The sequence below is a fragment of the Dysidea avara genome, chromosome 5 (genome assembly GCF_963678975.1).
Source record: "Dysidea avara chromosome 5, odDysAvar1.4, whole genome shotgun sequence".
In the NCBI taxonomy this organism is placed as follows: Eukaryota; Metazoa; Porifera; class Demospongiae; order Dictyoceratida; family Dysideidae; genus Dysidea; species Dysidea avara.
The window spans coordinates 22,399,162-22,425,271 of NC_089276.1; the positions used below are offsets into that span (position 1 = coordinate 22,399,162).

The following is a 26,110-nucleotide window of genomic DNA, read 5'->3' on the forward strand; positions in this document are numbered from 1 at the left end:
ACACAAGCCAGATTAATAATTACATTCTTACGATACTACATTTCCTACCTCATAGTTTAATTGTAACTAGGTGACCAATGGCTTCGGCACTTGTGTAGATTTTCTCAGAGGTGACTGTTAACTATTGACTGTTCTGGTTGACTGTCTGCCACTTGCGAGCTATACTCGCTGGTTGAGAGTCACTTGTTGAGAAGAAACTTGTGGAGGATCCACGAGATGTGAAACTTCCAGTCTGGTTTTCAACTGTTTTGCATGACATCGCCAAGTAAGGTTTTGTCCTTTAATTTAAATTTAGTACATCACATTTCCAGATTTCTCTTTCATTATACCTGGAACCCATCTTTTTCCTTCCCTGAAGTTTAATACCCACACTAGGTCACCTATTTTGAAATTATTTGGTCTGGTCTGTAAATTGTAATGTTCAGTTTAGCTTGTTGTAGTTGGGGATGTAGAAGATCTGAAAGTGTTCATAATCGTCCTCCATTTACCAGTTCTGAAGGTGTCTGACCTTTCACTGAATGAGGTGTAACTCTATATATCTTATTATTAATGCTTTACAGTGGCCAGCACTGAAGGTCCGACAGCAACATGTGCTGCAGCCTTTGGATTGCCTAACCTAACAAACGGGACTTGAACAGGATTACTTGACCTAGCTAACAATAAGGTGAAACAGAAAAAGGAAAAAAATCCCTCCTACCCCAGGATTTGAAGTGCAGGTCACCCAATGTCTAGTCGAGTGCCACACTCAGTCTCCTCCAGGAGGGATGGATTTTCTTCCTTTAAATGTAAGTATTTATTGCAAGGAAATTTGTAGTACAATCTTGAACTTCTTTTCTTGAAGTAGGATTAGCTTTCTGAACACTGTTCCTTAAAAGTTTCAACAAGTCTCTCTACTTCCCAGAGTGGTAAGGGGCAGTGGTTGTGTGTAGAATTCCACACGAACTGCAGTAATCGCTAACTCACTGGCTGTAAACTGAGGTCCATTATCTGAAACGATCTGCTCTGATAACCCTTGTGCAGCAAAGATTTGCATAAGCTTGCTAGGTACTTGTATCAGTCATTTCTAACACTTCTGGAAATTTACTGAATGAGTCTATCAGAAGTAATCACATCTTGCCTTTGAATGGTCCAGCGTAGTCAATGTGTACTCGCTGCATGCCAAGGACATAGTGGCAATTCCCACTGGTGTAAAGGTACACAGGAAGGATCTCTCCCAGCTGTGGCACAACCTGTAAAACTCTTAGCATGAGTCTCACAATAGCACTATCAATGTCTGGCAACCAAACATGAAGCCTTGCCAATGGTTTCATTCACGTCATGCCAGGATGTCCTGAATGGAGCACTTTGTGATGGCGTTTCTGTGGAATCACTACCCTCAGTCCCGAAAGTAAACATCCAATGTGAATCATCAATTGTGTTCTGTTATGAAAGAAAGGGTGTACTTTGCTGTCCACTTCACTAGAATAAACTGGCCAACCTTGTAATGTATAATTAAATACCTGTGACAAAACTAGGTCATAAGCTGTGGCCTTCCTAATTTCTTTGTGTCTACATGGCACAAACAATTTCTTCAGTGTCATCAACCCAGTCTTGGTCTTGGTCCAACAGTAACCTGGGTAGAGCATCGGGCATTGCAATGGTTGGTGAAATGTTGGAAATGTACTTTGTAATCATAAGCAGAAAGAGTTACAGCCCATCGTTGCAATCTCCTGGTAGCAATCTCAGGAATTCCTTTCAAAATAGTTAGTAATGGTTTGTGGCCAGTGTATAATTTAAATTTCCTACCCAACAGATATTGCCTAAACTTCTGAGCACAATACATTATGCCTAGTGCCTCTTTCTGGATTTGAGCATAATGCTGCTTGACCTTGGTCAACTTATGAGAGGCATACTGTACACTATCGGTTTATCTGTGCCATCAGGAAGAGTGTGTGAGAGGACTGCACTCTGGGGTAGCATCACAAGCTAAACTTAATGGCAATTTGGGGGTCATGGTGAGTTAAGGTATCTGCTGATGTCAGATTTTCTTTGATCTGGTCAACTGCATTGGTGTGTTTATGGCTCCAGTACCACTTCTTATCCTTGCGTAACAATGCATGAAGGGGAGCACACTTGGTAGCTATGTCAGGTAATAATCTGTCATAATAGTTTACCATTCCTAGGAATGACCTGTTAAAGGTGAAGCTGAGTCAAGCTGAGTCATGATCAAGCATCAAACATAGGCATTTCTGCATCTATGAGGTGTAGAATCTGAAACATTGGAGGAATGTCAGTATGGGACTGAGATATGTGAACAAGTGCTGACCCCTGGGGTGTGACAATCACAGCTACAAATCCACAAACTTGGGCATTGTGGCCAATTTGTGACACTTGGCACTGTAAAATCAACATGATTTCGAAGTATGATTTCCCCCACAACTTATATGAGTCTGTTCTTTAGAAAACTGTCCTGCTGTGTTTGCTTCCTGGGCAATTCTGCTCTGGATTTGGGCTTTGGATTTTTTCCATTGATGATCGATGGGTACCACATTTGTCTGACTTTCACCTTCAGAACATTTCAGGGCTTTACTCTCTGTGGCTTCAAAAGTAGTCGCCAATTGAGACAAATCATGAGACTTGCTGTGGTCCTGAGTCAACAATTACTGAAGAAAGCGTTCATTGCGAAGTCCCAGCACAAACTTGTCACGAAGATTTTTACCCAATGCTGCTTCTGCCTACTGACATGTACAATAGAAGCCAAATAATGGGGTCCTGCAAGGTAAGTTGCCAGTAATTGTTTGTCTTGCTGCTTACACGTTTAATGAATGCTTCTCAACACGTGTTCACACAAAACTCTATTTACAGCACACTGATTCTTATTTCATACACAAAACGTTACTAAGTAATTATGATTATAATAATTATAATAATCATTGATAAATATAAGTTAGTGTTACTACATTCGATCGCCCCCTCCACTTAAAGCTTGAACACAAGTTTATGGTGGTCTGTAGCGGTCTGGTGGTCTTCAGTGGCATTGAGGATAACGGGAAGTCTCAGTTTGCTGAGCTGATGGAATAATCATGTAGTCTGCTGAAGGGGATGGCCATTCTAGAATCTTGTGATTGATATCAGTATCATTAACAACAGCCTGGAACATAACAACATTGCAGTTTATTGATATGTACAACTTTAGTCCGTCTACCTCTAGATATTTCTATGGTGACTGGGCTTTTAACTGATTGTATAATTCCCCTCTCACTTGGAATCCAGTTTTCTTGCTGTTGGTATGGATAGCCATACTGGATCACCAGGATTAAACGTCTGTTGCTTAGCATGTTGATCATACCAATATTTTTGTGAATAAGCTACCTGAATGAGATTTGAATGTACAAAGTAGGGTTAAGAAAAAATAATTTGAAGCTTTTTTCAGTTTCATGACATTCAGATGCTGCTTAATGCTTCGTCACCATGGATACTAAACCAGTTGCACAAGTAACAACTTTAAACAGGCTGTAGGACCAGGTGTTCTACAGACCTTCAGCACTTGTGCTGTAAAGCCTTAATTAAAAAAAAAATTAAAAAAAAGTATTATCACTCCTTGTGGAAGCTGCCATTTGCATATTTTCTGGTGTAGTTATAGTCTAAACAATGGTTGTACTGGAGCTATAACAAAGTATGCATAACAAAGTGTAGAAGTTTGTAATACAGTGTACACCCTAATAACCATCAATTGTGTTCATTAATATTGTTGACATGAACTTATTAACAAAGCTTCGAAGCTTCAGTAACAATTTCAAAAGAAGCTTTGGAGGATATATCTGTGCATTCATTCCAACCCTAGAACAAAGTCCTGAAGTTCTGCGAGTTTATCTTGAATTTGTGCTGGGTAGGATAGAGTGTCATACCCTGCTGTTGGAGAAACCTTTACGATACGCAAGTTTGAAATCGTAATCTTGGATAGCTAGGGACCATGCAATGGCATAGCATACCCTCCATTTTTTGTGCTGATCAGCCACTGTAAGGGTGTATGATCTGTATACAATTTAAATGGTCGGCCTAGTAAGTAGTTGCAAAATTGTTTTAGTGCATAGACAACAGCTAAAAATTCTTGTTGAATGACACTATAATTATGCTCTTGTGAGATTCCGACTGGCGTAAGCGATAGGATGTCCTTGCTGCTCCAAAACAGCCTCTAACCCTATTACACTGGCATCTGTTTGAAGCACAAATTCTGAAGAAGTTGGACTAAATGAAGGGTAAGCGAGTACTGGTGCATTACTCAAGTGTTGCTTGAGAGAATTGAAAGCATCATTGCAGTCTGGGCTCCATGCAAAGGTCACACCAGTCTGTGAGAAAATACAATGGAGCAGCAACGTTGGAAAAGTGTGGGATATATCGCCTATAGTATGATGCCAATCCAAGAAACTTACATTGGTTGGGATTGGCCACTCTACAACTACATTAATTATCTTCTTGGGATCAGGTGAAATTCCAATAGATGAAAATGTATGTCCTAGTTCTTGCACAGTTGACATCTCTATGTGACATTTGCACCACTCAAGGTTAACCCTGCATTCAGTAACCTCTTGAGTACCATATCAAGGTGGTTTCTATGCACTTCTTCAGTCTCAAAATGAACCAAAATGTCATCCAAGTAAATTGTAACAAATGAGAAACCCTGTAGAGTTTTATCTGTGAGGTGCTGGATTTAACTAAGGGCACCTGAAATCCCAAATGACATTCTGCTAAACTTGTAAAGTCCCATTCCAGGCCCTGGACAAAGGGAAGTCTTTTCACAGTCTGCTGGGCTGCCCACTACAAAGATGAAGTGGAAAACACTGTTGACTCAACAAGTTGCTATTGTACTTCATTAAGAAGGGGTAATGGGTAGGAGTCCTTAGTAGTATGTTTATTTAATTCCCTATAATTGATACATATTCTACGTTTCCCAGACTTATTGGGGACAAAAACAGCTGGTGTCATCCAGAGACTCTTAATTTGTCGAATAATTTCCTCATTCAACATGATCTTAAGTTGCTGGCAAACCTCAGTTTGGTGGATCCGTCTAGGTGGTACCTTCACCAGGTTTCCCACTGTGGAGATATAATTCCATGCATCTTCAGTGTACCCAGGTCCAGCTCACGATATTTTTCTATGACATGTTGAAGATTAAGGAGCAAACATGTTGGCAACTCTGAGTTTGACGGGGCACCATGATCCCCTCCAAATTGTATTGTTGCTGTGGACTTCATAGCTGCTATATACCTGCATGATCATTGTCATTGTAATTCATATCAGGGCTTATTGGTTGGGATGCCTGCCCTGAACAGGTGCCCCATTGGCGTTTCCCTGATGCCAACAATCCTTGGAGAGATGACCCAGTTTACCACAGAAGAAGCATCTTTGATTGTGACAGTCATGTTGCAGGTGGCCCACTTGATTACAATTAAAATAGTGAGAAGGAAGCCTTCTTGTTGGTTGTCTAACCCTCGACTGCTTAGTTGTCATCATGGCCACTTGTTCTGTTATGCCACAGTGAACTGATCTACTAGGGTACCTCTGCGCTGTGATTTTACACTTACTTAGTTTTGTTTTACAACTCTGTAGCTATAACTCTGTCTTTTCAAAAGGCACTGCTACGATGGTCAGCTTACGTACATACCAATTTTTAAATTATTGCCACACTACTCAGCATTTATTCTGTAGCCATGACGAAAATTAGATCTTTTTATGCAAATAAGTATGGTGTACCTGCTTACTTGGCCATACAACACACTACTTAATTTCTACAGGAGTTAGTATGCATATATTGCTTGTTGTGTGCATAAACTATATAGTGCTTGAATAATGATTGAGTGCTTTGCAATACCCACTTACAGCATTTAGGACTAGCACCAGCACCTGCCCTGTTATGCAGGTTACACATAATCAACTACTACACACCAAGAACCAGCCACACTTCATCTTAATACAGACAAATACTCTGCCAGGTGCCAATCAACCTTTTTGTAATGTACGTAAGCAGCAATGAGGTTTAGACATCAAGTCAATAGATATATTGAAGCTAAATATAATAGAGAACGCAAGCAGTTCACATAAAGAATTCAAGCGAGTTTAGCTCTACACCCTTGCATTCATTTCTCTGTATATGACAAACAGCAGCAGTTAGAAGGTTCATTTAAATTGAATACTATGTTTGGCACTTATGAATTGTTGGAAGAATAGATGGTCAGAAATTACAGATGGTCAGATGGCTTACAGGAATTACAGATGGTCAGATGGCTTTTTAGCTTTATCTGTAGAATAGAAATTTGGATTAGCTTGCCCAGATTACTGTTGGGTAAGGGTAAACAAATTTGGATGCTAAGTAATAGTTAGACTTCAGACCACAGGGGTCTAAGTAATTTAGTAACCTGATGGCCCTGTGTTGTGGCGCCTGAGTGAAGCGAAGGCGCTACTACAGGGCCTGAGGGTTACTAAATTACTTAGACCCCTGTGGTCTGAAGTCTAAGTTATTTAGACCCTTTATGTAGTTGTTGTACCTTAACATTGCTGACAGCTGCTTGTAACAGAGAAATGTAGCATTCATTAGTAGAAACAAGCCATTACTCCACCCGTAACTGTTCAGGTGGCTATGCGTTGCCAATGCTACCAGTGCAGGTGCGCGTAATAAACATGAAAAGGGTCTAAGTAAATATGAAAAGGGTCTAAGTAACTTAGACACCTCCAAAATCCACCAAATCCACCACAAAAAGGGTCTAAGAATGGTCTGACCAGACTAAATAAAATTGATACAAAATTGGCAGGATCAATTTTTCTGTGACATACCTACCCACTTTAATGCACATGAATGATAGTCACTTGTGGCTATCATACAGTATGATAGCACTGTATAGTAGGGGTTGGTAAGAAATCATGGTTTCGTGGATTTTTGCACCTTAAAAATGGCCTTGCAATAAATGTTACCCCAAAAAACCACCTGGAATACATTAGTACTGCTGAAATGATGCTGTACCTTGGTTAAATGAAGTGAAAAGTCGAATGTTTTGATGTACAGTGAGTTTAAAAATTTCAAAATTCACCTGGATTTCGTCTGCCTACCTGCCTGCCTGCTGTAAGACGCCGTTGCGTTAGGTATGCGGCTCCAGAAATTTCAGACGGCTAAGGTAATGACAGCGGATTTACAAATCTGTTGTTCCGATCACTGCACCTTGCTGTTTGCTTTCATCATTCATTCGCTTCTTTGTTTTTCTCAAAGGATAATTAATAGTTGTGGCACGTGCCACAACCCAAACACATGGTTTTAATGAAGTGTGAGTATATGTGTGTGAGACGAGGGTGAACAGGTGTAGTACCCAAGGAGTTGTCTCTAGCATCTATTAATGCTGGGTAGTTGTTCTATATGGTCTTAATTACCAGTTTAGCTTTTTTGTTAGGTAGCTAGCTAATAATGTCTTTGAGGGGCAGATCAACCTTGGGATCCAGACTTCTAAAAGAGAGGGTTCCACTCTTAATGGTGAGCTCTCCAGCAATGTTTTACTGTAAAATCATCAATATTTAGGCCATCAGAAATGTAGCTGAAGCTTTTAACAGTAGCTTGAAAAGACAAAAAATAATTATTTTAGAAGCACTTGTTGCATACAAAGTTAAAAGATAGCTGCTTCATATGATATTATTAACTATGTGGAAAACAAAAAGAGTATAATATAGCTAGCTAGCTAGACAAAGAAGTAAACAAACTAGCTATTTAAAAAATTAAAAATTTTAAAAGGAAGTAGGAATTGGTATAATATAAATACTACAAATAGTAAGGAAACAAGTTCAAAAACGTTACAGCTGAAGTGAGAAATGATCCAGCAGTAAAAGTAAGGAAACAAGATTAGATGACTACTTGCTAAATTGAGACACACTTTAATTCCTACTTTTGGCTAATTTGATGGTCTCATTTCAAGATGCTATACAGCCAAAAGTAGGGATTAAAGTGTCTCATTTTAGCAAGTAGTCATCTAATCTTGTTTCCTTACTTTTTACTGCTGGATCATTTCTCATTTCAGCTGTAACATTTTTGAACTTGTTTCCTTACTATTTGTAGCATGTATATTATACCAATCCCTACTTCCTTTTAAAATTTTCAGTTATTTTTTTAAGCTAGTCTCTAACAGTTTTATATACTTTTACAGTTAGTTCAACCTTTATTCAACAAGTGATGGACCAGACACAAAATGAGGGAAATGTAGCTCTCTTTGCATGTCAAGCTACTAGTGAACCATTTCCTACCATCAGTTGGTATTTCAATGATGTTCCAGTAGATATGACTAATACAGTGAAGTATAATGTGTTGTCAGTATATTCTGGTCAGAGTATCTTAAGAATCAGTAATGTACAGTCATCTGATGTGGGTACCTACACATGTAATGCTACTAATGTAGTATCTAGTGAGATTAGTTCTGGAGTACTGACTGTTAATGGTGAGGATTGAATGAATATAATAATGTACTGTGTGCATGTTATATGTGCATAGTATCACCAAACATTACTAAACCAGAGGAAGGAGAAGAGTTTAGTATCACTGAAGGGAGTGATAGATCAATCACATGTACAGCTACAGGTTATCCTCCACCAACAGTTGTATGGCTGAATAGTGATGGGAGTAGTCTAAGTGATAGTATACTAGTATCTGGTAGTGAAGTAATGTCATCTACTTGTGTTGGTAATGTGACTAGTGTAAGTGTAGAACTGATAGTGACAGGAGCTACTAGAGCTGATACTGGATTATACAGGTGTTCAGCTAGTAATACTGTTGGTAATAACACAGATGTTACAGTAACTATCACTATACAATGTAAGTACAAATCTACTGCAATATTTACTATTACACAAAAATGTCTGCTACCACAAATCAGTATGACACCATGTAACTATGTGCAATTTATAGATCGGGTGATATTTTGTGTTCTACCATATATGTATATATGTAGCTAGGTAGTGAATAGATTTTATTTCAAGCATATAACTGTATGTCATTTTTATAAGTAATATTCATGCCAAAACAGTCAAACTGTGAAAAGGTGTGGCTTAAATAGTGAATTTAAAGGTGGCAGCTAAGAAATGATGAATGTAGCTACATATAAATGTCAATCAGTAATGGTATGAAAGTTTTTTTTTGATTCTCAGTAACTATTCAACTTATTGTACTTGTTACACATGCTTGGTTTTTTAAAAAAATTTATTAACCCTGTAGCTACTGTAATACTCCAGTTTCTTCAAACTTCAAAATATTTGAGTTGTGATGGTTACCGTAACTTAATATGTGACCTAGTCTAAGAAAACTGGTCTTATCACCTATTTAAATGGTATCAAAAATGCCAGTTTTAAGAATTCAGTGTGTTGTAGCTCGCTCCTCTGGCCCCCACCACCCATCCCTCACCTGATACGGACAACATTGCATTTAAAACTATCTAAAATGGTGAAAAACTTAGCTGTTGGCTACTTGTACAGTGGATGCTCTGGAAATTGGTGTAAAACATGTGAAAAATTGGTACACGTACAGTAGGTTGAACTATTGGGGCAAAAGGCTATTTTAAAAGTTAAAGAGAGATGTGTATAGGCCAAATTATTGGCCATTCAGGTGTCAAAACTGGCTAAGATGACAATAACATTGATTTGGGCTTTACTGGGATCAATTTTTTCATGACATACCCACTTGTATGAAAATATATTACTATATGTGACTGGATCTACAAGAATCCCATATGTTAGCACAAGCCTAATTTTACCGTAGAATGCAATAAACGCATTGGGTGAAATATTTACGAAATCGAAAAAAGATTCCATAAATTTATGAGTGCTTATTTCAAGATGAAGGAAGGTGATAACAGCAAAAAATATGGTAGCATCATGATCCCCAAAGCAAGAAGAAAGAGTTTGAAAAATTTTCAGTACTCCTAAGGAGAGAGAAGATATGAGTGTTAGTTTGCCTTACGTTGGACAAGCGGTTTGTTATTGTTTTTTTCTCATGCTTTTGCCTTTCTAGGGAAGGCCTGAAAGACAAAACGTACCCAGCAATGAATCTGTCTGTTAATGGAGAATCTAATGGTGAAAGGATTGCATTCAAAAGTTATGATCATTTATTTAAGTGTCTGTAGTTTATTTCCATATCATCACTGTACAAATTGATTTTTCTGCTGTTACCACTTTGTAGCACTGTAACTTTGAAAGTTATTGGCTTCCAGAGCTGAAGCTTCGGTTGGCCATTCCTTTGGTTATCTACATAAAGAAAATGTAATAAAATGGAATTTTAAAAATGCGCTAACATATGGAGTTCTTGCAGATCCGGTCACATATGCACATGAATGATACTCACTTGTGGCTATCGAATAACTTTACATACTTTTACAGCTAGTCTCACCTTTATTCAACAAGTGATGGACCAAACACAAAATGAAGGAAATGTAGCTGCTGTCTTTGCCTGTCAAACTACTGGTGAACCATTTCCTACCATCAATTGGTATTTCAATGATGTTCCAGTAGATATGACTAATACAGTGAAGTATAATGTGTTGTCAGTATATCCTGGTCAGAGTCTTTTAAGAATCAGTAATGTACAGTCATCTGATGTGGGTACCTACACATGTAATGCTACTAATGTAGTATCTAGTGAGACTAGTTCTGGAGTACTGACTGTTAATGGTGAGGATTGAATGAATATAATAATGTACTGTGTGCATGTTATATGTGCATAGTATCACCAAACATTACTAAACCAGAGGAAGGAGAAGAGTTTAGTATCACTGAAGGAAGTAATAGATCAATCACATGTACAGCCACGGGTTATCCTCCACCAACAGTTGTATGGCTGAATGGTGACGGGAGTAGTCTAAGTGATAGTAGACTAGTATCTGGTAGTGAAGTGATGTCATCTACTGGTGTTGGTAATGTGACTAGTGTAAGTGTAGAACTGATAGTGACAGGAGCTACTAAAGCTGATACTGGATTATACAGGTGTTCAGTTAGTAATACTGTTGGTAATGACACAGATGTTACAGTAACTATCACTATACAATGTAAGTACAAATCTACTACAATATTTACTATTACACAAAAGTTTCTACTACCACTATGACAGAAATCACTATGATTGTAGCTATGTGCAATTTATAGATCGGGTGATATTTTGTGTTCTGCCATACATTTATTTAGCTAGGTAGCAAATAGATTTTATTTTAAGCGTACAACTGTATGTCATTTTTATAAGTAATATTCATTCCAAAACAGTCAAGTTGTGATAGGGTGTGGCCTAAATAGTAAATTTAAAGGAGGCAGCTAAGAAATAGCTGCAATGATGTACTGTACGTAGCTACGTAAATGATAATGTCAATCAGTAATGGTATAAAAGTTTCATTTTTATTTTTTTTGTTTCTCAGTATAAACTATTCAACTTTAATTGTACTTGTTACATATATGCTTGGTTTTTAAAAAAAATTCAACCTTGTAGCTACTGTAATACTCCAGTTTCTTCAAACTTCAAAACATTTGAGTTATGATAGTTACCGTAACTTCATAATGTGACCTAGTCTAAGAAAACTGGTCTTATCACCTATTTAAAGGTATCAAAAATGCCAGTTTTATGTATTCAGTGTGCTGTAGCTTGCTCCTGTGGCCCTCACCACCCATCCCTTTTGGAACTTACATGATATGGACAACATTGAGTTTAGATCTATCTAAAATTGTGGGAAACTTAGTTGTTGGCTACTTGTACAGTGGATGGTCTGGAAATTGGTGTAAAACATGTGAAAAATGGTACACGTACACCTGAATGGCCAATAGTTTGGCCTAATTCATCCCTATACACATTTCTCTTTAACTTTTTTAAATAGCCTCTTGCCCCAATGGTTGAACCTACTGTCAAAACTGGCTAAAATGGAAGTAAATTCACTGCACAGGTCTTTATTCAACACCACAGATATGTACAGCCAAACACTGCCATCCCCAGGCTGGTCAGTGCACCTGTAAGGTCCCAGACCACTCATATGGCTTGCCACTGTACTTGAGTAAAGCAGCCAGCACAAAATACCACTCAAGTTTTTTTTGGTATTTTATTGATGTAGTGTCTTGGTGAAAAAATAAATCTGCTGTCATGGGTGATAAGGCCAGACCCAGTCACATATGCGTTATGATATATCATACAGGAATTGTAGATAGTCAAAAGGCCTTTTAGCTTTTTATGTAGGATAGAAATTTGGATTGGCTTGCCCAGACTATTGTTGGATAGGGGTAAGCAAATGGTCTGACCAGACTAAATTTTGTTAGCTAAAATTGACAAAAAATTGGTCGGGCTTTACTGAGATCAATGTTTTCATGACATACCCACTTGTATGAGAGTTTATTACTTTATGCACATGAATGTGATACTCATTTATGGCTATCTAATTACTTTACTTTACATACTACAGCTAATCTAACCTTTATTCAACAAGTGATGGACCAAACACAAAATGAGGGAAATGTAGCTGCTGTCTTTGCCTGTCAAGCTACTGGTGAACCATTTCCTACCATCAATTGGTATTTCAATGATGTTCCAGTAGATATGACTAATACAGTGAAGTATAATGTGTTGTCAGTATATCCTGGTCAGAGTCTTTTAAGAATCAGTAATGTACAGTCATCTGATGTGGGTACCTACACATGTAATGCTACTAATGTAGTATCTAGTGAGACTAGTTCTGGAGTACTGACTGTTAATGGTGAGGATTGAATGTATATAATAATGTACTATGTGTATGTTATATGTGCATAGTATCACCAACCATTACTAAACCAGAGGAAGGAGAAGAGTTTAGTATCACTGAAGGAAGTGATAGATCAATCACATGTACAGCTACAGGTTATCCTCCACCAACAGTTATATGGCTGAATAGTGATGGGAGTAGTCTAAATGATAGTAGACTAGTATCTGGTAGTGAAGTGATGTCATCTACTGGTGTTGGTAATGTGACTAGTGTAAGTGTAGAACTGATAGTGACAGGAGCTACTAGAGCTGATACTGGATTATACATGTGTTCAGCTAGTAATACTATTGGTAATGACACAGATGTTACAGTTAATATCACTATACAATGTAAGTATTTAAGCACAAATCTACTGCAATATTTACTCTATTACACAAAGATTTCTGCTACTACTATGACAGAAATCACTATGATTGTAGCTATGTGCAATTTATAGATCAGGTGATATTTTGTGTTCTGCCATACATTTATTTAGCTAGGTAGCAAATGGATTTTATTTTAAGCATACAACTGTATGTCATTTTTATAAGTAATATTCATTCCAAAACAGTCAAGTTGTGATAGGGTGTGACCTAAATAGTAAATTTAAAGGAGGCAGCTAAGAAATAGCTGCAATGATGTACTGTACGTAGCTACGTAAATGACATTGTCAATCAGTAATGGTATAAAAGTTTCATTTTTATTTTATTTTGTTTCTCAGTATAAACTATTCAACTTTAATTGTACTTGTTACATATATGCTTGGTTTTTAAAAAAATTCAACCTTGTAGCTACTGTAATACTCCAGTTTCTTCAAACTTCAAAACATTTGAGTTATGATAGTTATCGTAACTTCATAATGTAACCTAGTCTAAGAAAACTGGTCTTATCACCTATTTAAAGGTATCAAAAATGCCAGTTTTATGTATTCAGTGTGCTGTAGCTTGCTCCTGTGGCCCTCACCACCCATCCCTTTTGGAACTTACATGATATGGACAACATTGAGTTTAGATCTATCTAAAATTGTGGGAAACTTAGTTGTTGGCTACTTGTACAGTGGATGGTCTGGAAATTGGTGTGAAACATGCGAAAAATGGTACACGTACACCTGAATGGCCAATAGTTTGGCCTAATTCATCCCTATACACATCTCTCTTTAACTTTTTTGAATAGCCTCTTGCCACAATGGTTGAACCTATTGTCAAAACTGGCTAAAATGGAAGTAAATTCACTGCACAGGTCTTTATTCAACACCACAGATATGTACAGCCAAACACTGCCATCCCCAGGCTGGTCAGTGCACCTGTAAGGTCTCAGACCACTCATATGGCTTGCCACTGTACTTGAGTAAAGCAGCCAGCACAAAATACCACTCAAGTTTTTTTTGGTAGTTTATTGATGTAGTGTCTTGGTGAAAAAATAAATCTGCTGTCATGGGTGATAAGGCCAGACCCAGTCACATATGCGTTATGATATATCATACAGGAATTGTAGATAGTCAAAAGGCTTTTAGCTTTTTATGTAGGACAGAAATTTGGATTGGCTTGCCCAGACTATTGTTGGATAGGGGTAAGTAAATGGTCTGACCAGACTAAATTTTGTTAGCTAAAATTGACAAAAAAATTGGTCGGGCTTTACTGAGATCAATGTTTTCATGACATACCCACTTGTATGAGAGTTTATTACTTTATGCACATGAATGTGATACTCACTTATGGCTATCTAATTACTGTACTTTACATACTACAGCTAATCTAACCTTTATTCAACAAGTGATGGACCAAACACAAAATGAGGGAAATGTAGCTGCTGTCTTTGCCTGTCAAGCTACTGGTGAACCATTTCCTACCATCAGTTGGTATTTCAATGATGTTCCAGTAGATATGACTAATACAGTGAAGTATAATGTGTTGTCAGTATATCCTGGTCAGAGTATCTTAAGAATCAGTAATGTACAGTCATCTGATGTGGGTACCTACACATGTAATGCTACTAATGTAGTGTCTAGTGAGATTAGTTCTGGAGTACTGACTGTTAATGGTGAGGATTGAATGAATATAATAATGTACTGTGTACATGTTATATGTGCATAGTATCACCAAACATTACTAAACCAGAGGAAGGAGAAGAGTTTAGTATCACTGAAGGAAGTGATAGATCAATCACATGTACAGCTACAGGTTATCCTCCACCAACAGTTATATGGCTGAATAGTGATGGGAGTAGTCTAAATGATAGTAGACTAGTATCTGGTAGTGAAGTGATGTCATCTACTGGTGTTGGTAATGTGACTAGTGTAAGTGTAGAACTGATAGTGACAGGAGCTACTAGAGCTGATACTGGATTATACAGGTGTTCAGCTAGTAATACTGTTGGTAATGACACAGATGTTACAGTAACTATCACTATTCAATGTAAGTATGTACGTAAGTACAAATCTACTGCAATTATGTATATTTACTCTACCATAGTCAGTACGCGTTCACCTGAGCCCCCGCCAAATATAGTAATATCAAAGAAGTAAACATATGTTCACTCCCAATGATTTTGTACTGGAACAAGCATGTTTTCGTGTCGTAAACATGTTTGTGTGCCTAAATCGTTCATACTAAATGTATGGGATATTTTTATAACTGACTTGTTCTTGACTGTATCAAAGCGCTTTTGTGATTAACAGTTCCGGTGTTTAAAGGGCTGCACAGCGCTACTAAATGTTTGGGCAGTTGGGCCATCTAACAAGGGTTATTAACAAGAAACGAGGGCTCAGGTGAACGTAAACAGATTATACATCAAGACATATGATAGTGTGTTGTGTGGCCAAGTACAGCCAGTGCAGGCACGCAACAACTAGGACAAGTGTGTATTTTACAGGAACCGAGAAAACACCGTTTTCACACATCTGTAGCTCAATAATTCCCAACTGTAAAATAATCATTTTTGCTGTGGAAACTCCCTCGGGGTGCGTCACCCACCGATTGCCACTTGTTACACCTAGTTCACTTTCGTAAGTGGTTTTTGATCTGATTCCTTGAAACCACTGAAAGATCATTCTAAAATAATTAATTCACCTCTCTACCTATTTTTCAGCTGATTTCATTAACTAGTTTTCCTGGTAGGCATGGCAATTAATACTTTTTTACAAAACTTGATTCAGAGCTGAATCTTCCAAACAATCACTAAGATATGTGCCTTCAAAGTTTGTCTGAGTTTCTTTGTATTTTTCTTCATCTTCTGCTTCTTCTCGCTCCACTTAGAAAAATTGCTGTAAATCCTGCATGCTTTAGTCAATGTTCTTCTAATTTGGATGGCAGTAAGAATGTAATACAGTACATGTGTAGTCCAAACTTTGTACACATCGGATAAAGAACAAGGGAGTTATATGTGATTTTCAAAAACTGTGATAGCGACATTTTATCACAGCCACAGGGTAAACTGCTTGAAGAAATGTTTTGAAACTCGGTCTGTACATGGAGTAAACAACGTAGTGCAAACCTATTGTGGTTTGAAATAAACCACACTAACAATCATGGAGTTATAACAAAAATACCAACCATGTATAAAAGCGCATGATCCTCTAAAAGTACAGTCACCCTAATAGAACATTCAGCTACGTAATAAGTCACTCTATTAGAATTTTCAGCTATAATCAAATCACCCTGTAGAGAGTTCAGCTACAAAAAAATCACCATGTAGAGAGTTCAGTTACAAATAAGCCACCCTGTATAGAATTCAACTACAAACTAGTCACCCTGTGGAGAGTTCAGCTACAAACAAGTCATCCTGTAGAGAGACCAGCCACAAACAAGTCACTAGTAGAGTTCAGCTAAAAAAATGTCACCCAGTAGAATTCTCAGCTATAAACAAGTCACCGTGTAGAGAGTTCAGCTACAAACAACCTACCATGTGGAAAGTTCAGCCGCAAACAAGTCACCCTGTAGAAAGTTCAGCTACTATCAAATCACCCTCTGGAGAGTTCAACCACAAACAAGTCACCTGTCGAGTTGAGCCAAAAAGTCACCCTAGATAGAGTTCAGCTACAAACAAGTCACCATGTAGAGAGTTCAGCTACAAAAAGTCACCCAGTATAGATTTCAGCCACAAACAAATCAGTGAAATCACCCTGTGGAAGTTCTACCACAGATAAGTGACTCTGCAGAGAGTTTACCCGGTGGAGTATTCAGCTACAAACAAGTCATGCGATGAAGAGCTCAGTTACAAACAAGTCACCCTGTGGAAAGTTAATCCACAAAAAAAATCACCATGTAGATAGTCAGCTACAAACAAGTCACCCTGTAGAGAGTTTAGCTATATACAAACAAGTCATTTGTAGAGTTAAAAGTCTATATACCTGTAGGATAGAGTACATATGATAATTTTCATACAGTACTAATTTTTGCAAAAAAAATGCATCATAAAAAATATCCACAGAATTCAGCTCTTCGTGTCTTCCTCCTTTCTGTAGTAAAAAACGACAAGTAAAAGAAACTCCAAAGCTGGCCACAGGCCAGTTTGGAGTATTGAAATACAAAAAGAAGTGATATCTATGCAAAACAGCCAAGCTTCAGAAAAAAGAGTGTGCCCCCAAAAAGCCAGGGTGAAAAAGATGTGAAATTAAATGTGGCAGCCAAGAAATATATGACTGTGATGGTAGGTTAATGGCAAAAATTTTTATTCAGGTGAATTTAGTGCTGAATATCTTATTGGAAAAGGCAACACAAATTCACTTGAATTGTTGTTATTAAAATTTTAGCCATTAATCTACCATCAGTCATTTCTTAGCCACCACCTTTGATTTCACATCTTTTTTTACCCTGGGGCCACACCCTTTTTCACAGCTTGGCTGTTTTTGGGTAGATAAAAATTTTCTGCTACCACTATAGCAGAAATCAGTATGACACCATGTAGTTAGCTATGTGTGTGCAGTTTAAACAACAGAATGGGAAAGGTGATATTTTGTGTTCTGCCATATATGCATGTAGCTTGGCGATAAATATATTTTTATAAATGATATTCATGCCAAAACAGCTAAGCTGTGAAAGGGTTTTGCCTAATCAGTAAATTTAAAGGTGGCAGCAAAGAAACAGCTGCAATGATGTACGTAGCTATGCAAATGTCAATCAGTAATGGTATGAAAGTTGCATTTTTTTTAAAAATTCTGAGTAATTACATATTCAACTTTGATTGTACTTGTTACATAATGACATAAGCTTGGTTTATGCTTTGTAACCCTGTAATACTTTAGTTCTTCCAAGCTTCAAAATATTTGAATTACAATATGATGGTTACCCTATCTTCATACGTGGGAGAACTAGTCTTATCACCTATTTAAAAGTATTGACAAATGTTGGTTCTAAGTATTCAGTGTTTTGTAGTTAACCAATGCTTGAAGGTACGTTATACCAAATTTTCACATGTTTATACCAATTTCTTACCTTCCAGAGCATCTGCCGTAGCCAACAGTTAAATCTCCCACCATTTTAGATAGCTTTAACTCAATGTTGACTGTATCAGACAAGCTCCAAAAGAGGTGGGTGGTGGGGGCCAGAGAAAGGAAAGAGGTTGTTTTACAAAGTTAAAAGTGAAGGTGTAGGGATGAATTAGGCCAAGTTGTGGGCCATTCAGGTCTCAAAACTGGCTAAAATGAAAGGAAATTTATAGCACAGGTCTCTATTCAATACCACGGTACAAAGCCACATACAGCTATCCCCAGGCTGATCAGAGCTCCATTAGAGCCCCAGACCGCTTGTACAAATCACCACTGTGCTTGGAAAAAGCATCTTGTGAAAGCAGACCACTCTGATTTTAATTGTGAAATTTGATAGTTTGTTAATGTAGCTTTGTGGTCTTAGTGAAAAATCAAATCTGTAGTCATGGGTGATATGACCAGTTTTCCCAGACCCAGTTATATTGAGTAACTCTACTGCTACAATCAGTTCAAAGTATTTCAAGGTGGCAATTCAAGGTATATGTGGTACTTTAGTGTACACAACAGTAAGGATCAGGATGGTATTTGAATTTCCCAACAAAAGCTACATACCGTACAGAGGGAAACTTTGGCGCCATTAAAATTTGGCTAATGACCATGAATTCGCCAAATTTTCCCCTTCCAAATATTTTGCTAGTGAAGAAAACAACAAACCAAACCTAGAACTAAACAATTTTCTACTCGACCAAGGGATACTGGGCCAGGCATCAAACTAGAGCCAAGCCTGCCTCGACTACTTCACTAGGTAGCTAGCTGATGATCCTCAAACCCGAGCTCAAACCTCACCTTGAAATGGGCGTGACAAGTAGCAAGTGCTACGTACCATATCAAGTATGATATTCACCATTCCAGAGGGTGTAGATCTGCTGTCTATATAGTATTACCGTTTAGTTGATTGCTGACTCCAGGTGCCAAAGAAGCGTGGCACTCCAGATCCTTGCTTCAGGATTAGTAAACTAATTAATTAAAAAGGGCATGTGCTTTGCTAACAATTTGCCAAATTTTATTTCGCCAACAGAGATATTTTGCTTGATTCGCCAAATTTTTCCTCCTTCAAAGTTTCCCTCCGTATGGTATTGCCCAAAATCTACCTCTCTTCAATATGACATGGTTGAATACATTCAGACTCAAACATGTATTCATGCAAAACGACCTGAAACACTTTCAACAACTGCAATGTAAGAAAGAATCATTTAATCAAATTTAAATCACAATAAATTTTGACAAATTAAATCTTAATATCTTACTACTAATTCAAAGATACTGTAAACTTGCTGAATTATGCTCAATTTGTACCCTCCTAATGTAAAGAAAATTACAAATTCAATATAACTACAACGGTAACTTCTTGATTGTGCTTGTAGTAAAGAAATAATTTATAGCCCCAATGCTAGCTGTTAGCCGGCTTTTGGATGAATTGACAGTCATACCAAAAAATTTTTGACTAACATGTTTGATGATGACCCCGGGTACTGATGAAAGCCGGAATGGAACGGAACGGAATGGAATCGATCGGGGCGTACACCAAGTTTAAAATCGTTTGAAACAGATTGTGCACTATTTCCAACTGTCACACAACAACTAAAATTATGCTAGAATTAGTTTGTTTCTGTTTATAGGCATGCTAGTAATCGTTCAACTCGAAAGTTCTATTAAATGCCCACCACGTGGCAAGGTGTGTGCAAATAAAATCCATCCAGTTCAGAGGCGTAGCTAAGGGGGGGCATTTGCCCCCCCCCATCACTAAATGATTTTTATAAAAACCTTCGTCACAAATTTACCAGTATTAAACTGACACGCAAATGACTGTAAATTATGTACACTACTACGCGGTATCCCAGGGGTTGCTAGTGAATGCGCACACACAACATTCAACTCGCTCGTGAATCCATCGAACGAAAATATTAGAGACACACTTCTATATTTAGCCTAGATTACTCGCGTGATAGAACATTTTTGAATCTAAAAAGAGTGACCCGCTTCTCCGCGGCAGGAGTCACAAGTGACAAAGGAGACCAGATGATGCTACAAACCTACTGCCTACGAGGTGATAAAGTGTTAGCTAAATAAATGTACCAAGTTTGTTTTATCGAGTTGATCACACTGGACCTTTGTACATACAGCAGTGCAGTCTGTTTTTACTTTGTCAGTCAGTCAGTCAGGTGGATCAGTCAAGCTTACAAGTTCTGCTAGCAAGACAGGTGGGATTTCGTGCAATACATGGCATTTCAATTTCGCCGAGTAAAGTGAGTGAATACGTCATCCTGTCAGCAGTGTGCTAGGACTGCAGCACAGGCTGTGGCTAATGTAAAGTAACCTGTATTTGCACTAAAGTATTAGCTCTACCGGACTGTGGATGAATTTGTTGGAGTACAGTTGTGGCACGTGCGACGAATATAGCTACCTCGATTGGAAGCAGTCAGTACTGAAATAGTTACGTAGCTAGTTCTTTAAGCTGTAATAATACAACACCGTATGTTGGCTAACCCACCATTGGGTCATTAGCCTTTTTTGCAATCATGAATGATTTTGAGTGTTTCGTGGGGGTATGCCTGCCCCTCCATCACCTTCTGGCTAGCTATGCCCTTGATCCAGTTTAGTTTCATCCTGATGTAGAAGTACTTCCTTACCATTCCAACAGGTAAACTACTGTAGTATTTTCATGTTGTAGCAGTATTCAAGCCTCTTTGTACAAGTGTCGCTGGTTTTCTGAAGCGACTGTAATTCTACCATTATATTGGCAGCGATTTACGAGAGCTAGCAAACTGCAGTATGTTATTATATTAACAGTGCTTATAAAATATAGGTTAACAGCTTAGCTAAATGATCACTGTTCAGCTTAGACGATTGTACAACGCATTCTTGCAGTGGGAATTAAATAGAACCATCGAGCATATGTTTTCTAGCATGTCTATAGCAGAAGCGAACTAATTCTAACACAATTCTAGTTATTGTGTGAAAGTTGGAAACAGTGCACAATCTGTTTAAAACGACTTTTTAACTTGGCACACGCCCCCTATTGATTCCGTTCCGTTCCATTCCGGCTTTCATCTGTACCCTGATGACCCCAGATTTGTAAAGACCAGACCCTTTTCGACAGCTTTGATATTTAATAAATTTGCACTTCAGATATCCTATGATCTCTACTTATTGATCCCAAACTTAAGCTACACTAGTCTAGCCATATTTGAGGTACATGCCCCTAAATTGTCTTCAGTTACTCAATTTACTTCGTTCTTGTGTAATACACACTTGTCTTTTGTGTTCCTCCTGGCTTCCTTGAGCTGGATGAACCTCCTGGCCTCTTGATCCTGAATATTATGTAATTTTTATGTACATGTCTTACAGCATCATTACCAGTGATTTTAAATAACCCTAAGTCAGCAAGAGTTGATGCATTTGAGCCAGTGACATTTAAATGTTCAGCTGAAGGTTATGGATACATCACAATTACATGGCAAAAAACTGGTTATGTGCTACCATGGACGGCCACAATAAATACTACTAAATCGAATAACATGATCACAAGCATTTTGAGGATTACCAAAACTGTTGGGTACTACAGTGGCCAGTATTATTGTGTTGTTAAAACTGAAGCTGGAGTTGTTGTTTCACATTATGCTCATCTTCATGTACAAGGTACAGTATTTAATTAAAAATAATATTTTTTATAATAATACATGTATCTTAGTACCCAACCAAGAATTAGTTGAATTTCCAAAGAACATAACTGTATTGCCAGGAAGGACAGCTATCTCTAACACTCAGACATCATATGAAGGAGAGTATTGTTGTGTAGTTCAAAGTGAAGGTGGCAACAGCACTAAGTGTGCTTGGTTAAATGTAAATGGTAAGCTATATATTAAAATTAATTTATATTGTCATCACTGCAGCAACTTTGTATGTATAGTCCTTCCAAAGTTCTCAAAACAGCCAGTGTCAGTTAAAATCAGGGCTGGTGATGTGAATAAAGTGGCAATGAGTTGTGAAGCTGCTGGAGGAAATCTACTTTATTACTACTGGGAGAAGTATCAATCATCTGATGATAGTTGGATAAGACCTTCCCACAGAGCTGTGAATATCACATCACCTAAACTGATATTTAGTGTCATTAAAGAAGGTGATGAGGGTATCTATCATTGTGTTGTTACCAATGAGGATGGTAGTGTGATATCTGATAATGCTACGATTACTATATATGGTAAGTAGCTACTCTATGCTTGTCACACCAATAAAGATCTTTCTGTAAAATAATATGTAATTCATGTTTCAAATTGTCGACACATGGCGGTGTGTCATTCAGACAAGAAAATTCGTTATATATAATTATATGCTTGACAGATAGTGTGTTCAGAGAATGCAATTTTCATGCATTACTATGTAGTTCAGTTATGCCTGGACAAAAACAGACCGCTTTTGTAGTTTTGGTTATTCACTTCTCTTCAAATTTGGAAAATATATATGTAGTAAGAGCATATATTCCAGTGCATTTGCAGTCCAATTTTTGATCACATAAAGAACTGGAAAGTGTCAAAATTACAAATGTGATTTGTCTCTCCTATACTGCTCATGAAAACTAGTTAAATTTTCTTGCAAACATCTACAAAATGTTAAAGTATTACCCTCTTTTAATTGAATAGATACTGGATTAAAGATCACAGGGAGTAATAGCACAAAACCAAACATATGTTACTACTGCATTACAAGTACAGTGGAATCCCAGTTGCTTTAAAATCAATAATGCAGAACTTGTCTTTAAAAACTATAAAAGAACTGAGTAGATGGCTTACAACACCTAACCCATGCATTGTATTGTACCACATTCCACACTCAACAATATCACCATCTAAACACCAGGTATTCTCCAAGGGTCAGGATATCTGTGATTTCACTGTATGGTAAAATCCAAACATGTAATATAAACACTTGTGTTTTTTTTTTGTGTTTTAAAGGTTTTTATTCAAATTTTGATAGCAGTCTTAAGCGTAATGTATATCTAATCCAAAACAGCCAAGCTGTATAAAAAGAGTGGAACCCCAAAAACAACAGGGTGGGAAAAAAATGTGAAATCCAAGGTGGCGGCCAAGAAATGGCCATGATGGTAGGTTAATGGTAATAATTTTAATGACAACAATTTACGTCACTGTGATTATTGAAGGTGTGATACCACAAATTATAATGGTTTATTTTAATGTGCTCTTCTATGTGTAGGAGTTTGCCCTCCTTCTCCAAAAGCCCCTGATAATGGAGAAAAATCAGTTGTTCTGGAAAATGGAAATGAGAAATATGTTTTCTTTAAATGTCATGATGATTATAACCTGAAAGGAAGTTATCTAATAGAATGCAAAATGGGAAATTGGAATTATCCCCCTCCAGTTTGCGTCAAGTCACAATAAATCCATAAATTATACTGTTGTGCTACTGATATTGTTACAGCTAACTTAAATCTAGTTATTGTAAACAACCAACTTTCATTGCTGTTCATAGATTGCTGTTACATGAGTGTAAATGAGCTAGTAGTAATTGCTTTTACAAAAGTATTGTTGAGTAGTAATTGTTAGCCTACCAGTTATATGAAACAGAAGCTGCAGATATGTTCTGTTCTGAATGTGTTCTGTGTTTGTGATTTTTTTAGCCAGGTGTGCTCTTTATGCACAATATGTATACCATTTAGCTTTACCAGTAATTCTGCATGAAAATCAACATACATAACTGTACCATAACTAGGTATTTGTGAACTCTCCAAAGCTTTAAATCTTTTAGTCTTATCTGATGTAGCTTATGTACAATCCAATAGAGAGGTACATAGAAAGTATCCAATAATCACATCTGTAACAATAACACCATTTCATATAGTTTTCGATCAGTATTCACAAAATGTTAGCTGCAACTTTTATATATATGTACTGATTGAAACATAGCTAGTCACACATTGAAACAATTTTGACATTTAATGTGCAATCCATAGCTATACTCCATATGTGCAAAAATTACTGTACATATGAAAAACTTAAAACTTCACCTCTACAATTGTAACTGCTAATGCAGTTCAACTAATGCCTGTCAATCAACAATCTCATCAGTGCATTCATGAGAAAGAGGATGCATGGGATCTTGATTTCTAATCTAAGCTTAACAACACTGACAGCATCCAAGGCTAGTTTACTAGTGTTTTGCGATATATCAACAGCATCACGACAATTTTCAGTATCGTTATCGTATCAAATTTCAATATTATAATTGCTGATTTCGATATTTAGTAAATATATATGGGTATTTAATGTCAGGCAACCACTGTTACTAACAGTACACAAATACTAAGAATGCCCAGACAATTTGAAACTACAATGAGTTGCTGAAAGATAACGAAAAGATGTCTATGCAATTGTCTTTTATACTGTATTTGCTGTGTAGTTGTTAGCTCTTACAAGTCCTTCCTGGTCAGCATGCAGACTTGTTCATAATCAGACACTGAATCAAATGAAGTTGTTTATATAGTTCCAATTATATCCTCGCTTAGCTTTCCAGACAATGTTCACAACTTGCGAATAGCTACTGTATAACTTTCTTTCACTTCCATTTTTCATTTCACATATATAACTTAGTACTACCAGTATGTCCACTTTTTTATGAGAGGAGAGAATTCCATTCTATACATACTACTTTACTCTTTATAAGAGAAGAGAACCCATGCTACACATTACTATACAGTAGCTACCAACACAAACTGATCTCTGAGCAATTTGTCATTGATCATGACATAGTAATCTTTAACAGTGTACTATTTAGGAGTACGTATACCTCATCCTCCAAAGTGTTGAATGTCCAACTGCTCCATATGGCAATACCACGAAAGGTTTTTTTTTAAATTAATCATCAGAGAAATTGGAATTTAGTCTATAGTCTGATTAGATTGATTATGCCAGCATAATTTTGGAATGTGTGGGAATTATATATGCTAGCAATTTTCGGTCAAACTTTAGCAGTGGGAATTACACTATTTCATTAAGAAATTAGGGATAAGGATACTAGTACTCGAGTAGAGCAGTCAGAAATTCTAATAGAACAGTCACACAATACTGCTGCTCTATATAACAAAACAGTCACATAGGAATGAAGCTAAAAGGATAAAAAAACTATATGAAGCTGAATCAGTTTTAATATAGTATTGGCCATTAATAGTATAACTTGGGCATTTATTTAATAGTTTATATTAAACTCAAGGAGCTTACATGTGTGATATTAACCCTAATAAAAATATCAATTATCACAGTAGCTACATCTAAGAAGAATAAAAATGTATTTGACAATTAAATTCTTTATTGCAAATATGAGTGTAAATGTATGATGTGCAATGGTTAAGTCAACCAACTATAAGTTGTTGTAAATAGTGCTTACTATATACCTCTCATAATACTGTAAATGGCATACTCTTTGCCAACCAAGTGTGGACCAGACCATTCCAGCAGTGAGACAAACATAACATTGTATTCTGTTGTCAGCAACTGGCTCCTGCAAACTAGGAACCAACTATATATTGTAGAGAACAACTTGAAACTACCTATACTATAGATGTTCAGCTATTTTGTTTACTATCAAGATGGAAACTACTAGAAGTGGCTGTTAATAATAATCACTTACTAGCTGTCAGGAACACTGCATTTCTTTTATTAAAACATCTTTAGCCATAACTATAACTTGTGAATCAGAGCTCGTAGTAATGCAGTCCTTCATCTAGAGTATGTTGTGTTAATTTTAAGTCGCTGCACACGTACCGTAATTAGCTCTATACCCCAATGCATACATCTTGGCACTCTATATCAAGACACACAGTAGTGTGTCTTGCGGCCCAAGAAGCCGGCGCGTAACACCCGTG

At 37.2% G+C, this 26,110-nt stretch overlaps 1 protein-coding gene across 2 annotated transcripts in view; it reads left to right on the forward strand.

Annotated features, from left to right (window-relative positions):
- Positions 1–23,814, forward strand: part of LOC136256767 (hemicentin-1-like) — a 28,749-nt gene extending 4,935 nt beyond the window's left edge. The window contains exons 2-13 of one of the 2 annotated variants that reach the window (XM_066049783.1): positions 8,163–8,450; positions 8,504–8,824; positions 10,381–10,671; positions 10,725–11,045; positions 12,435–12,725; positions 12,779–13,099; positions 14,499–14,789; positions 14,843–15,163; positions 21,583–21,873; positions 21,926–22,084; positions 22,145–22,435; positions 23,446–23,814. In XM_066049783.1, coding sequence (XP_065905855.1) covers positions 8,163–8,450; positions 8,504–8,824; positions 10,381–10,671; positions 10,725–11,045; positions 12,435–12,725; positions 12,779–13,099; positions 14,499–14,789; positions 14,843–15,163; positions 21,583–21,873; positions 21,926–22,084; positions 22,145–22,435; positions 23,446–23,630 — 3,371 coding nt within the window. In that variant the 3' untranslated portion in view covers positions 23,631–23,814. The remainder of the gene's footprint in view (positions 1–8,162; positions 8,451–8,503; positions 8,825–10,380; positions 10,672–10,724; positions 11,046–12,434; positions 12,726–12,778; positions 13,100–14,498; positions 14,790–14,842; positions 15,164–21,582; positions 21,874–21,925; positions 22,085–22,144; positions 22,436–23,445) is intronic. The other variant, XM_066049784.1, reaches the window with a different exon arrangement.
- The last annotated feature ends 2,296 nt before the right edge of the window (positions 23,815–26,110 follow it).